The 14719-nt window shown below is 41.7% G+C and overlaps 2 protein-coding genes across 2 annotated transcripts in view; both read right to left on the bottom strand.

Moving 5' to 3' along the window:
• DCAF7 (DDB1 and CUL4 associated factor 7) overlaps positions 1 to 2099 on the bottom strand; it is a 34636-nt gene extending 32537 nt beyond the window's left edge. The window contains exon 1 of the mRNA XM_074220969.1: positions 1653 to 2099. Coding sequence (XP_074077070.1) covers positions 1653 to 1790 — 138 coding nt within the window. The 5' untranslated portion in view covers positions 1791 to 2099. The remainder of the gene's footprint in view (positions 1 to 1652) is intronic.
• A 266-nt stretch (positions 2100 to 2365) lies between these two features.
• KCNH6 (potassium voltage-gated channel subfamily H member 6) overlaps positions 2366 to 14719 on the bottom strand; it is a 50014-nt gene continuing 37660 nt past the window's right edge. Inside the window, exons 10-14 of the mRNA XM_074220968.1 lie at positions 13375 to 13471; positions 12716 to 12988; positions 12427 to 12607; positions 10975 to 11182; positions 2366 to 2722 (exon numbers count right to left, since the gene is read on the bottom strand). Coding sequence (XP_074077069.1) covers positions 2366 to 2722; positions 10975 to 11182; positions 12427 to 12607; positions 12716 to 12988; positions 13375 to 13471 — 1116 coding nt within the window. The remainder of the gene's footprint in view (positions 2723 to 10974; positions 11183 to 12426; positions 12608 to 12715; positions 12989 to 13374; positions 13472 to 14719) is intronic.

Here is a 14719-nt window from a genome sequence, read left to right as displayed (position 1 = left end):
CAGGCAAGTCATTTAGCTTTGTCAGGCCTCAAGGAACTCTCAATTTTTAAATTATAGATGACTTGCTGATCTGCATCCATGGAAAGAATTTTCATAACAGACCATAACAGAAATGGAGTAAAAATAAACTGATGGACATAAATGACCTAATGACTACACAACTAGTGAAGTATCAGTGGTATAATATTTACTCTATTTTCTTTCGAAGAATTTTTTTTTATCATACCACATTTTTACCTGGTGAGTTTAATATTCCTTGTAGGATGTACAGGAAATACTTCCTCAGGAGATTACTGACCATGAAGGGGAGTAGAGTTCAGAAGAAAAGTTAGATTTGAACAGTTCTGAGAATTTCTGAATTGAGAGACAATTTTAAGCCATGGAAGCATGGCCATTAAAGAATGAGTATAGCTAGCACAGAAAAAAGTCACAGGACAGGGTTCTGGGGGATACCTAAGCCAAGAAAAGCAGAGATAGATCATCCTTCAAAGAAGACTGAAAAAAGGATAAGCACAAGACTAATCTTGTGAAAGTACCCAGAACAAGGGGAAGAGTGTCAAGAGTCAAAGGATATATGCAGGACAAGGACTGAGAAAAGGTCAATCAAAAGTGACCCAGGAGAGAACACTGGGGTTAGAAAAGTCAGATTAGAGTAAATAAATTGAGATAAAGAATGTAGGGGGCAGCTAGGTGGATAGAGCACTGGTCTTGGAGTCAAGAGGACCCGAGTTCAAATCTGACCTCAGACACTTAACTGCCTTGCAGTGAGTTGAGCAAGTCACTTAACCCCATTGCCTTTCAAAAACCAAAAAAAGAAAAAATGTAGAGTGTGGTTTTTAGTCTTTATACAAAGAGCATGAAGTATGTGTATGTATACAGTGTGTTCCAAAGTTTTTAGAGCAGTTAAGTGTATGCACGTGTGTATAACTGATAGCCATCTCTCTCGCCTGCAACAATCAGGATACAATAGCTCTTCTTTTCTTTGATCTGTGATTACATTAGTGCAGCAAACTCTGATAAGGAAAGAAAAGAAATTCCCTCCACTGGTAATACTCCGTTACAAGGGTTTCGGGGGCACTGGGATGTCAAGAGCTTATCCACAAGATCATGAAACTCCCTCCACGGATGGTGCTCCAATTCAGAGCTTTTCATAGCTACGTAGGGGCACGGCAAGACCAAATGCTTTCTTTGCCCTTGACCCCCCGCCCCCGGCGGTCTGCCAGGTCCGGAACCTTCGCAGGGCACTTCCTAAGAGTTGGCTGCAATCAACGTTCACACAGCAAACTCTTCTAGGAGCCACCGAGGCAACAGCTGGCCTTGAACGTGAATCAAGCGTTCTGCATAGCCTTGTTTGGAGCCGCACCGCAAAATTAAGCAGTGGGTGCTCCGGGTGACCCCGTTTTACAAACAGGAAAACTCAAGGAGGGGGGGAATGCGGGAGAAGAGAAGGGAAGGATGAGGAAGGGGAGGGAGGAAGGCTGAGGGAAGAGAGGCCCCCGCCCGCCCCGCAGCCACCCGCCCGCCCCAGGCCGGCCCCGGGGTGGGCCTAGGCGGGGGGGGCCGCGCGAGGCCGGGGGGAGGGGCCAGCGCGGGCCGGCTCCCTCCCCCTCCCCTCCCCCAGCCCGGGGGCTCGCGCCCGGCCCCGCCCCCACCTTGTTGTTGTACTCCTCCACAAAACTGCCCAGCGCCAGGCGGAAGCGCTTGTCGGGCCGCACGCTCCAGTTCATGGCGTACACCGTCCAGGGCGCCTCATACTTGTAGATCTCCTTCCGCTTTCCGTGCAGGGACATGGCGGCGGCAGCGCGGCCGCCCTCCGGGCCCGAAAAGCCGGAGCGGAGGACCGAGGCCGGGCCGGACCCAGCCGAAGGACTCGAGGGGGAGGTCCGGGGTGGGGGGCGGGGTGGGACAAGGGGTCGGGAGGTGGGACGGGAGGGAGGAGGGTGGGGTCAGCAGGACCGGTGGCGGGGGGAGGGGGAGAGCCCCGCAGCGACAGACAACGGCTCTGGTGCCCGACCCCCGGTTTCAAACCTGAGGCACTGACAACAACCACCTTCCGTTTGGGACGCTCCCCCGCCCTCAAGGAGCGGAAACCACGCGACCCAGTAACAGCAGTAGCCGTTGGCGGTCTCGTACGTCGTTTAGAACGGCCCTTTCCTTCCATTGGCTGTTAGGCCCTAGGTCTCCAAGATCCTTCTTCCCATTGGTTGTCCTCTCTGTCATTCCACCGACTCTCTCCCCGCCTCCAAAGAGGCGGGGAAACAGAATTTTTACAACCCAGAAAAATCCGTTGGTTGGTTAGGATGTCAATCAAAGAGATCCCGAACCTTGCGGGAGGGAGCGGAGGGTGGGGTCAGAGGTTGAGGGACTAGCCTTCGCGAGCTCCCTGGTGCCGGGGCAGTTTAGATTTCGAGGCGCCGGCGTTCCCCGGGACCTCCTCCCGGGAGACCCGGCTGTGAGCGACTTCCGTCCACGGCCACAGTCTCCACCAATAGCCTGCGGGTCCCGACGGGGAGTCGCCGAGCGTGGAGCACGTGCACCCCGCACCTCCGCTACTTTTGTTTCGCACGCTGCCTCCCTCCTCTACACCCGTGCACGCTTGTGCCCTCTTTGTGCCCAATTTTCCAGCCCTCGAAGGCATCCCATTTCCCCGAGCACGACAGGTCAGCCTTGTCTGATCTAGGAACGGCGGGAGCTTTGTTAGACCACAGCCATCGTCTGAACCCTAAGATTTAGATTAAATCATTGGTCCCGAAATGGTAATTACACGCTGTCAGTAAGAACCTGGACTCAGGGAGCTTAACTAACTTGCCCACCTAGCAAGTATCAGACTCTAGCTCTCAGTTTCTTCTCTAAAATGAGATGGGATACAGAAATTAGTATATACATACATATATAGATATATAAAATACAATATTATATACACACAATACATATACATAACATACAATACAATATATAAATATATATTATATATATATAAGTGCCTACTGTGCTTTACAAACAACTCATTTGACCTCGACAAACGTGTTATCTTCATTTTACAAATGAGGAAACTGAGGCCAACAGAGGTAGGGGACTTGCCCAGGATCACATCGCTAGTGTTTGAGACCTCATTCGAACTCAAGGCTTCAGACTTTCCTGACTCCCAGTTCACTTTTGCCACCTAGCTTTTTTTTTGTGGGGGGGGAAGAGGAGAGTGGGGAACCAGGCAGGGGAAAGGGAAGGGCTGGGAAAGATCAAGGTTTCTTAACCTGGGATCCTGGGACTTTTCTAAAAAAAATTATTTTGATATAAGTATTTCAATATAATTGATTTATTGTGTAATTTTATTTTTTTTAAATTTTATTTAAAGTAATGGGGTTGAGTGACTTGCCCAAGGTCACACAGCTAGGTATTTAATTAAGTGTCAGAAGTCAGATTTGAACTCAGTTCCTCCTGACTCCAGGACCAGTGTTCTGTCCATTGTATCACCTAACTGCCCCCATAATTTTACTTCTTATACATTTAAAAAGCATTTTTTCTGAGAAGGAATTCAAAGCCTTCACCAGATTGCCAAAGGCATCCTTGGGAAAAAAATCCTTTAAGAATCTCATGGGCTGGATTGTCTCCAAAGACAATACTAACTCTAGGTCTTCTGTCCAATGATTTTGGGCTTTACTGAATGATTCATAGTTGAATTCCCTTGAAAATGAAATTGAATTCAGCCTTTGTCCTGAATCTAATTAAGAGAAGTGGGGTGGGTGAGAATTGAACCAGAATGTTAGAAGCCACTGCTAATAGAAGACCAGTTAAGAGAGAAAACAAGGTACCTATCAAGGATGTGCTTAATGACATTTATTACCTGTGAGATTATTCTCCAAGGCTGTAAGTAATAGAGAACTTGTAATTGCCATTAATGGGAGGTGTTCCCATACCAATGAACTCACAGGACTCTCAAGCTATTGATCCTTTTTGTATAAAGAAGAGAAAGTCGGGAATTGCATGTACTTTCTTAATTTTAGTTGAAACATGATGATACAGAAATATCTTGTCTCCTTTATTGTAAAATAAAATATTCATTATGAATTTGATAACTATCAAATGTGAACATTTACATTTACAAATAACAAAGGATTGCATGTGACATTGAATATAACATGTAAAGCTTATCTTTTTTTTAAGTATACATCAGCTTTAGCATAGTAGTATTAAGACTACCCTTATTGGTTGGGTCCTCTTTTGAATTACCTTCTGTTCATTTTTTACATATTTTATTGAACTTTTTCCTCCCGTTTTTCTTTCCTTCTTTCTTTTTTGCCTCAACATACCTTAATATCCCACCCCCCAAAAGCTATCTTTTGTAATAAATGAGTATAACTTATCAAAGTAAATGATATTGGTCCTATCTGAAAATGTCTCATTTTGTACATATAGTCCATCATCTGTATATCAGAAAGCATAGCAAGGTAATAGGATATCTAAGTGTGACCTTTTCCATTCTACCTACACCTCTTTTCCCATAAGTCACTCATCTCTTCATATATCATTAGGCCTTGATCTCTTAAGGTTACATCAAAGTTCCTAGGTTGATAAATAATAATATTTGTCCTTCATTTTTCGAAGAAGGCAGTGACATCAGGGAGGTGATGCCATGACAAGCACATGAATTAGATTTGAGTGAGGGGGTGTTGTATAAGTCATCAGCCTCACTTTCTCCTTCACAGTCATCTAGGTCCAGTGGCCAGATATGAATCAGGACAACTGGAGACAGACCTGGATGTGAAGCAATCAGGGTTAAGTTACTTGCCCAAGGTCACACAGTAAGTGCCAAATATCTGAGGCCAGATTTGAATTCTCATCCTTCTAAATCCAAGGCCAGTGTGCTATCCATTGCGCCACCTAACTGCCCTTAGATTGATAAATAATAACATGGATATAAATGATTAGATATTAAGCCTTTAGAAAGACATTAGCCAGTTACCTCTTACAACTTTAGTAGAGATCTTGATTTATACCTTGTGAATAATCTTGGGGCCATTCCTACTACTTCTCTATATTTGCCTCTAGACATGATGATGATGATGCTTGTCCTTCATTCTCAAAGAAGACTATGACATCAGGGAGGTAATGCCATGACAAGCATATGAATTGGATTTGAGTGAGGGGCGTGCTGTGCTAAGTCACTAGCCTCACTTTCTCTTCCGGAGTCATCTGGGTCCAGTGACCAGACATGAATCAGAACAACTAGAGATGCTCAGGATGTGAGGCAATCAGGATGAAGTGACTTGCTTGGTAAGTGTCAGGTGTCTGAGGCTGGATTTGAACTCAGATCCTCATGGCTCAAGGGCCAGTGCATCACTTAACTGCTCTTTGACAATACTTTTTTGATATCACAGTCTCCCACTTTATTCTGATAATGAGGCAGTTCTCTTTCCCAATGCCAGTCTTGACCTAACCCTTTTTATCTTCTTTAACAGACTGTTCAATGATCACTTCCTCCCTCTAATCTTTATATAGCAATTGGTTACTTACCTTCTTATATTCCTCTAGTTTTCTCATTCTTCAAAAACTTCAAAAACTCTCTAGATCCTACTATTTAAGCTATCATCATCCTTTGTCTCTCTTTTTCATATTTTTTTTTAAAAGTTGTCTACATACTTGTCTCCATTTCCTCTTCTCTCACATATTGGTTAAACCTTTGCAAATTAGTTTCCTACTTCATCATTTAACTGAAATTATTCATTCCAGTTACCAATGATCTTAATTGCCAAATCCAATGGCTGCAGCATTTGACTCTATAGTTACCCTTTCCTCCTGGATGTTCCCTCTTTGCATTTCTGTGACGTATTTTTTGTTCTTCTCTTACCTACCTGACCTGTGACAGGGTACTTTTCAATAATTTCTTTTAGAACATGATTCATGTCATGCCCACTAACTCTGGAGATAGCCCACATAACTGTCTCAAACACTCTTCTTTTTTCTCTATACTCTTTTTTAAAAATTAATTTATGGAATGAGACAAGTATTTTTTTAGCATGGTATAATAATAAAAATGAAACTGCAAATCTATTACAACTTGCTATTCCTTTTAAATATAAATGTAAATTTCTTTTTCTCTAAACAATATCTTTCAATTGGTGACCTCATCTCAGCCTGTTCTGATTACCAGGTATATTAAAACCTATAAATTTGCAATGTGTCACCCCACCCCCAACCTACCCCATTCTACCCCCTCACTCTATTTGTTTTTATGGGTTTTTTTTAGGTTTTGTTTTGTTTTTGCGAGGCAAATGGGGTTAAGTGGCTTGCCCAAGGCCACACAGCTAGGTAATTATTAAGTGTCTGAGGTCAGATTTGAACTCAGGTACTCCTGACTCCAGGACTGGTGCTCTATCCATTACTCTATCTACTACTCTATCTGCCCCCCCCACTCTATTATAATGTAAGCATCTTTAATAAAAGGGACTATTCCACTTTTATTTTTGTATTTCCTGCATCTATTATCTAGCACTGGCACATAGTAGGTACTTAATAAATGCTTATTGATTGATTGATTTACTGTTCCTCTGCCAGTATTGAAGGAAATGTGATGTGATGTGATGTGATATATATGTGTGTGTATGTTTGTAGGGGTAAGAGAGGTGAGGAAATTGGGGAGAGAGAAATCCTAAAAGGAGTAAATCCTGCAAGACCATAATTCCTACACAAAATTCATATTTCCCTAATTTACTAGTCTTCAGAAGGAGTATATGAGCTAAATATTTTATTTTGAATCATCTTAATTTTTGTACCCTAAAGAGAAAGTTCCAGTTGCCCCCACCTTGGTACTTCTCTGCCATTAGTACACTCCCATATGATTGTACAGAGTATCAATCTATTACTACCCATCTAAGCTTGTCCTTCCCTCCACACACCTAATTTGTTTTTTTTAAGGTAACATGATTGTGAAGCTAAATAGGTGACTAATTTGGATAACCCACATATTACACATACAATCCCAAATGATTTTTGATGGATTTATTAGCTGGGTGAATGCTACAATTTCTCCAAAGGGGACCGAGTGACATTGCAAATCTATTAGAAAAGTTAGTTTGGGACAGTCATTAGAGGAATAGAGGCTGAGGCAAAGCCATTGTGAATGGGTTGAAAGCTATGCCTCTTAAAGGAAGTGTTAACCACAGAAGGCAGCCAGTTTTCTCTAGCCAAGGATAACTTTTGCTATGGTGGAAGTCACTCATAGGATGTATATTAATTCTAGTTATGGAGGAAGAGTGGTGACCTTGTCCCTCTTTCTAGAGTCAGAATTCCTAACAGTAAGGATCAGAGATCTTTTCTCTTCATCCAATTGATCCTCAAAAACCTGACCCTGAACAACTAGAAGATTCTTTGTTTTCCCCTCACATAGTAATGTTCATTCTTTCTCCATATTGCATGAAGATTCCTCTTCCATGACAGCAACATTTATGAAGATGACCACAGCGGAATCTGGGTTAGACATTGAGTGCCTGCCTTAATGCATTGAGACATACCTGCTTTGGGGTCATTGGCTGCTTGGAAGCTATTATTCTAGAAAAATATCTTTAGAGACCATGCCCTGCAGGAATTGGGGAGAGCCTCACTCCCAAGCCTTTGATGCTGTAATCCTATTTTTTTTCAAATCCCTATTCTGTACACAACACACACATACACATATATATATATATATATATATATATATATATATATATATAGAGAGAGAGAGAGAGAGAGAGAGAGAGAGAGAGAGAGAGAGAATCATCCAGCCCTATCAGCAAGGATTTCAGTTGTAATGGGAATCAATGACTCAAATTCCTACATAGACCAATTATCCTGCTTAGCCAAATCTGAGAGGTGCTTCTGGAAGTCCAGATATTTGGGGAAAGGTCAAAGGTATTCAAGGAATGAGGGGAAGTGTCGACACCATCTGAATCCCTATACTCAATGCAATCTCAGAAGGGATAGCTGAGGAGAAAGAAGCTGGTCAGGTTGCACCTATTCTAAGAGAGGGTTAAGGGATCATTTGATGCCACCAGAAGATAAATGTTATTGGATGAAGAATTTCTTCATTTCTGAATATATTTTTCCAGGTCACTGTAGCTCGGAGTCTGGAAAAGGGGAGAAAGAAAGTGTGAATGATAGCAATAACTTCAGGCCTTGCTAAGGAACAATAGGACTGGCTCTCCCCACTTCTGAAAGGATGTCCTGCTCCTACTTATAAATGTCAATCAGAGATTTTCCACTGCTAACCCAGATTACAGATTCTAAGAGTTGCCAGAGATTTCAAGAGTTCCTCTGGGTAAAAATTTTTATTTTTGAAATTAATTTTTTTCCCTGATAGAGAAAAATAGTTTCCCTCCCCTCCATTCTCCTCTATTGATTAAAAAAAAAAGAAAAACAAAATCCTTGCAACCTTTATGCATAGATAAGCAAAATAAATTCTAGCCTTGGTTATTTGTAAAAAAAAAAATCTCATTCTGCACCCTGGGTCCATCACAATTTCTTGAAGAGGTAGATTGCATTTTTCATCATTGGCAAAGTCCTCTATCTATCAGCTAGAGATTGTTAAACAAAGAATTCTTAACCTTAATTTTGAAGCATTTCAGGATTTCTTTAATTATTGCAAAAAGTGTTATACAATTTCCTCTTCTCTCATGAGTTAGGGCAAACTTTCGTTTAAAAATAAATATGTACTATACTTTGCTTACCTTATCAGACTTCTCCTGCCCTAGGAAGTGGGAAGGAATATATGAATGTATAAATCAAGGACCTAGTCTTTGTTGACCTCAAACCCCTAATTTATCCCAAATTATTTCCTATTAAGTGTAATGCCTATCCAGTCATTGAGCATAAAGGATACCTGAATTGCCCTCTCTCCAAATCCAATCCTACATTCAAAGGATAAGAGAAATACATCAATAGACACAAAATGGAAGACATATAGGATCTTTTCCTAAATCTTGTTGTTTCCTCTAGCTCCCAGAATAAAATGGTGCAGTTAAGTGGTTAGAAAGTCTAATTTTTAAATACCAGATGCAGAGGTCCTGCCTTTTCCTATTAATATATTTTTGGCTCAAGAAAACTTCTGCAAGAGAGGGAGATTGGGTATTCCTCAACAGTATCCTTCCACCTACCCTCCGGCTGCTTTGTTCTTGCTATTCTAACAATAGGACTTTTACATGGGGAAGAATAAGTTACAGAAGCCAATCCACAAGATGGGATAGAGATGTGCCAAAAGATACATTTTTAGACATGGTCAATATGTTGATGTATTTTGCTTAACTATATTTATTTGTTCTAAGAGAAGGGTTTCTGTGGGGGAGTGTTTTGTGTGCCTGTGAATTTGTGGGTAGTGAAAGAAATGAAAAAAAAGAGCATCAATAAAATATTTAAAATACACAAGAAAGCAAACAAACAAAAAGTCAAAGTGAAATGGGAAATTTCATTACCACCTCATTTAAAAAAATAAAACTAATAAACAGAACAAGTTAGTGATTTTATATACTTTTTTGTTTGTTTTTCTGTTTGCAATTCTGTGAACTCCTTAAGGGGAGAATCTATCCTTTGCTTTTCTTTATAATCTCAGCATTTAGTACATTGCCAGCACATAGTAGGCACTTACTAAATGGTAATTGATTGACTATTGAAAAAAATTTTTGTTAATGATTGTTAGTTTCAATTAAAAAAAAGAAAAAGAAAGAATCCAACAAAAGATTGGGAAAACACTGATTTGCTTCCTGAAGATATTCAGGTTTGGAGCTCTTTGATTGAAGCACATCTTAGAAATATTCAATTTATAGAATTTTCAGTCTCTGGTTACATTTTGCTAATATCCCTCTTTTTGGACCTCTTTTTAGCACTCTCTACTTGAAGAGGTTTGTTGTTCAGTCATTTTTGACTCTTTATGACACCATATGGCAGAGATATTGGAGTGGCTTGCCATTTCCTTCTCCAGTTTATTTTACAAATGAGGAAACAGGTATATAGAGTTAAAGGATTTACCTAGGGGAGTACTAATGTTCTATCCTCTGAGCCACCTAGAAGAGGTTATCTCTAGGCTAATAGGTAATGATTCTATGGGGTAGAGGCAGGAAAAGGACAAAGGGGATGCTAACCTTGGAGTTGGAGAAAGAGCAGGGATTATCACTTCTCCTAAAGCCTACATTATTAACTGATGTTTAATAAGCTAGAACTTGAGGAAAAACTCAGAAATTTCTACAGTTTGATGTTGCTTGGTTAATAATCTGTCATTTCCTACCTGGACTTAATTTGAGCTGTCCTCAGCTTCTTGTTACCATGTGAAAGGAGTCTCATTTGCCTAGGATAAACTTCTGTCTCCTAAAGGCAATGGTGTATTTGGAGTTATTTCTTGAGCCAAGTCAGTAGGAATATTTATCTTGTCCTCTGGCTCTCTAGCCCCCAGACTCCTTTTTTTATGATGCCCAGCATCACACAACTAGTAACTGTCAAGCATCTGAGGTCAAATTTGAACTCAGGTCCTCCTGATTCCAGGGTCAGTGCTCTACCCACTGACTACCCACTAGATTCTTGCTTCTTGGATAATCTATCTGAGATTTACTCATTTTTCCATTGCCCCACCATGGAATGCAACTGGTTCCTTTCTGGCAATCCCATCTCTGACTCCAGTTGAGGTTCCCATATTCCTCAGTGGAAAAGAGTAAGAAGTTCTGAGTCTGACTGTATGCCTCTGGCCACAGTAATCAGCCTTCAAGCTCTGGGACCCTGAGCCAGTTAAGAGATGTTCTTGGTAACCTCTTCTGAGTAATACTTGAGCTCCCTGACTCTTACCCTAGTTATTATATTAACAGAATCTAGGACAGAGAGTGAAGCAGGGATTGATGTTGGATCCCTAGTTGTTCTGGGCTGTGCATGTGTAGTTGTCACTGTAAGTGAATCTTGAGTGTGAGGGTGTAGTGTCCATCCTGCCAAGGTCACCGAAGAGGGGACTGCTCTGCTCACCTCTCCGGAGGGTGTGGGCAACTTCATGGTCTCAGGACACTGAGCACCAGCACCTGCAGTAGCAGCTGCAGCAAGAGGAGAAGGAGGTGAAGGAGGGAGCAAGTCCAAAGGCTCTGAGGCTGGAGAGACAGGATTGTAGGCTTGGGACAAATGGCAATGCAGAAGCTTTAGAATGATGCTGAGATCTGAAGACATCTGAGATTCCAGCCTGCCAGATAGAACCTGGAAGTCAGTGTTGGATTGAGGGACCAGGGAGCCAAGCAGATGGGGAAAAAGAGCTCTTCTCCACCTTGGAGACCATTCATTATCCCTCATACCAGTCACTACTGGCCTGCAACTCCTCACTTCTGTTCTATACCTTTAGCTATGCCTGGCACCAACAGACCTGCTTTTACCCCATTAAGAATGGTGAAGCTGACCCTGGTTCTACTTGAGTGAATCATCTAGCTAATTATATTTTAAGATGTCTGGGTCGGGAATTTGTAGGTAAAGGAAAGATATATATCCAGGTCATTATCTCTACTCCCTCCTCACCTGAGAATGGAATTCTGCCCTTAGAGCCACCTGGACTTTTATGAACCAAGATATTTCTAGTCAAATTGATACATTTAATTCATATTGGCTTTCTCCACGATCCCTCTTTTTGTTTTGTTGACTCCAAAAGGCTAAGGGCAGGACTATCTTGCTGACTTTTATATTCCTAGCTCTTTGACAGAGTACCAGATCCTAATAAATTCTTCTACTACCTTCTTGCCTATGTATATATATAGGTGTGTGTACATATATATTATATATTATTTATACATATATTATGCAATATATTTATATTTTACTATATTATCATATTATGCATAATATATTATATACTGTGTGCATATTTATATGTATCTATTATTCTATATTTAATCCAAGAGATTTTAACTTATCAACAGACCTCTTAGATTTCAGAGGATGAGAGAACTTAAATGGAGGAAAAAACTGCATCTTATTTTTTGTAATCTTTGGTTTTCTTTGTAAATCTATGTTTTTCATTTTTATTTTTATTCTTAAATATTTATTTATTTTAAATTTTATTTTATTGATACATTAAAAGCATTCTGGAAGAGGGTCGCTAGGGTTCACCTAACTGATAAAGGAATCTATGACACAAAAGATTATAATCCATTATTTAATCTGTCAACATGTAAAACTGAACATCATTCTAACAGCTAGAAAACGAAATAAGAATAGCATGTAAAAGATTTAAAAGATTAGGAGGGACTAGTTGCCTTCTAAAGTCCCATTTTCAAATTTAAGATTCCATGGCTTGGCAGTAAAAAGGGGTCATTAGTCCCCCAGAAACTCCCCATGTCTCTGGTTGATCAATAGGAGGAGCTCTTGCAACACCATTTCCAAGGCCTGCCTTTTAACTCCTTGTTCCCCACTCAAAATATCCTAGAACTAGTATCTCACCTGTTCAGCTGGGTCCTGAGACACTCCAACCTGGAGCCCAGATCTCTTGGCCAACCATCCCGACTTCCATCCTGAGGACCGGGCACCAGGGGTATATGCTGGGGAGGCATCTGAAGAGGAGCTGCAGGATGGTCAACCCAGCATCCAAGCACATCTTGGGTGTCTGGGAGCCTGGCTCTGGCTGTAAATGAGGGCAGGAGGCAGAGCCTGGCTTGATCTGACCCTTCAAGGCCAGTTTCTGCCTACCTAACCATCTTCTTGTCTGGGAGAGGGGAGATGAGCTACTCACCTGAGGCCTTCTGTGTATTGCTGCCCACCCGAGTTGGGGAATCAGCTTTGGGACAGCTGAGATTAGGACTGGCAGAGAAGTCTTCCTGGGATTGGGAGAGGACCCTGGGTCTGGAGGAGGTAGAAGGGCTTGGAGCTCTGGTCTCAGGCTCACTGCCTAGGGACAAGGAGCTATGACAGAACTCATTCCATGGGGCCTTGCCAGGGATCCCCTGCAGGTGGGTCAGTGGTGACTTTCTCAATGTTTTCATGCCATCCAGCCCTGGAGAGACACCTAGAGGGTAAAGGGTTAAAGGGAGAGGGCCATGGAGATCCAAAGGAACTGAAGCATTGGGAAATATGCTTACTCCCAAACTGAGTTTGCAATCAGGGGAAAAGGTTTCCACACTTTTACCCTAGGAGTTGTTATTAATGGAAAAATGAGAATCAGGGGTTGGAGAACCAGGGTTTTAGAGGACGATTCTTAGCAGCCCATTTTCATTCCAATTTCTTCAGGATCAGGAGCCTTACTTATTCACTAAGGAAGAGAGAACCTCAATGATCCTCAGTAAGTAAGAGAGGATGAGGTTGAGAAATTCCTGGCGCGGGGTGGGGGGCCACTGTGGAACAATACTGGTAGAGGTTGGAGGTGGGGAGAAGAGAGGGACTGACTCTACTTACCGAGCTTGCAATGTTTTAGAACAGATTGAGGAGGCCTGGCCCAGTGGTAGGGGACCTCCTGGTCCTGGTCAGGTGGTGATCGGGAAATTCTGTCTACCTTGGGGGAACAAGAGCTTTGGGTAATAGGTAGCCAGATTACCTCGTCCCTGGAGCCTTTTCTGATCACAATCCCACTGCCTTGGTAGGGTTCTTGAGGTCCTCCAATTTCCTTACAATGACCTATCTTTGTACATATTTTGTTCCCCTACCCCTACCCTTACCTTCCAATAGAGTGTACTTGAGGACTGAGATTGTCTATTTTTTTGTCTTTGGACCCCCAACTCTGATTACAATGCTTTATAGGCACTCAATGAATGTTTTGATTATGCTCATTTCTTTCCTGGTCCCATCATGATTCCCATAGAAAACCATTTCTTAGAAGGAGATACAGAGTGCAGAAGCCAAGAGTAATGATTTACAAAGTGGAGGACCGTAACACAAGCTCAAAGACCCACATGTAAACCAGTTGGAGGGTAGCCAGTCAAAGATGTTATCTCCAACACATCCATGCTGAAAATATATTGATCCCCTCAATACGCAATGTGAACCTGGAGTGTTCTAATTAGGTATGTGCTAATAAATGTTTAACAACCAACGCCTTAAGTGTATGGCATGACACACCTTGGAACATGCCAGGCAGACTTTTAAGTTTAATCAGATTCATTAAGGGAAGGAAATAAACATTTGTTTAGTGTACCAGAGTTTTTGCTAAATGTTTTTACAAATATTATCTTATTTGATTTAAAGTTATTATCATTTTAAAGTTGAGAAAACCTGAGGCAAATAGAAGTTAAGTGACTTGCAAGGGTCACACTACTGGCAAGAGTCTGAATCCAGGGGGGCAGCTAGGTGGCAGTGTAGTAGATAAAGCACCAGCCCTGGAGTCAGGAGTACCTGGGTTCAAATCCAGTCTCAGACACTTAATAATTACCTAGCTGTGTGGCCTTGGGCAAGCCACTTAACCCTGTTTGCCTTGCAAAAACCTAAAAAAAAAAAAAAGAGTCTGAATCCAGATTTTAACTTTGATCATCCTGACTCCAGGTCCAGTGTATCCCTGGTTTCCTCTTACTAACATTTTTCTCTAGCATTCTCTAAGTCTAGACAATCAACAAAACATTAAGTCAAACCCTGATTAGTAGCTCTATAGCTTTCTGAAGCATGAATGCTTACCTGCTCATTTATAATCTCAAGCTGGTTTGGTACATGCCAACTTATCCCAACACCTGTAACAGCAGCTAGACAGATGCTAGGAAAATTTCTTTCTCTCAATAGCAGCAAACTCACACCCTACCAGCCAGATAAGCTC

Source organism: Macrotis lagotis, chromosome 2 (genome assembly GCF_037893015.1).
Source record: "Macrotis lagotis isolate mMagLag1 chromosome 2, bilby.v1.9.chrom.fasta, whole genome shotgun sequence".
NCBI lineage: Eukaryota > Metazoa > Chordata > Mammalia > Peramelemorphia > Peramelidae > Macrotis > Macrotis lagotis.
Note: the sequence above shows the minus strand (reverse complement) of the source record. Positions and strands in the feature narration are given on the sequence as shown.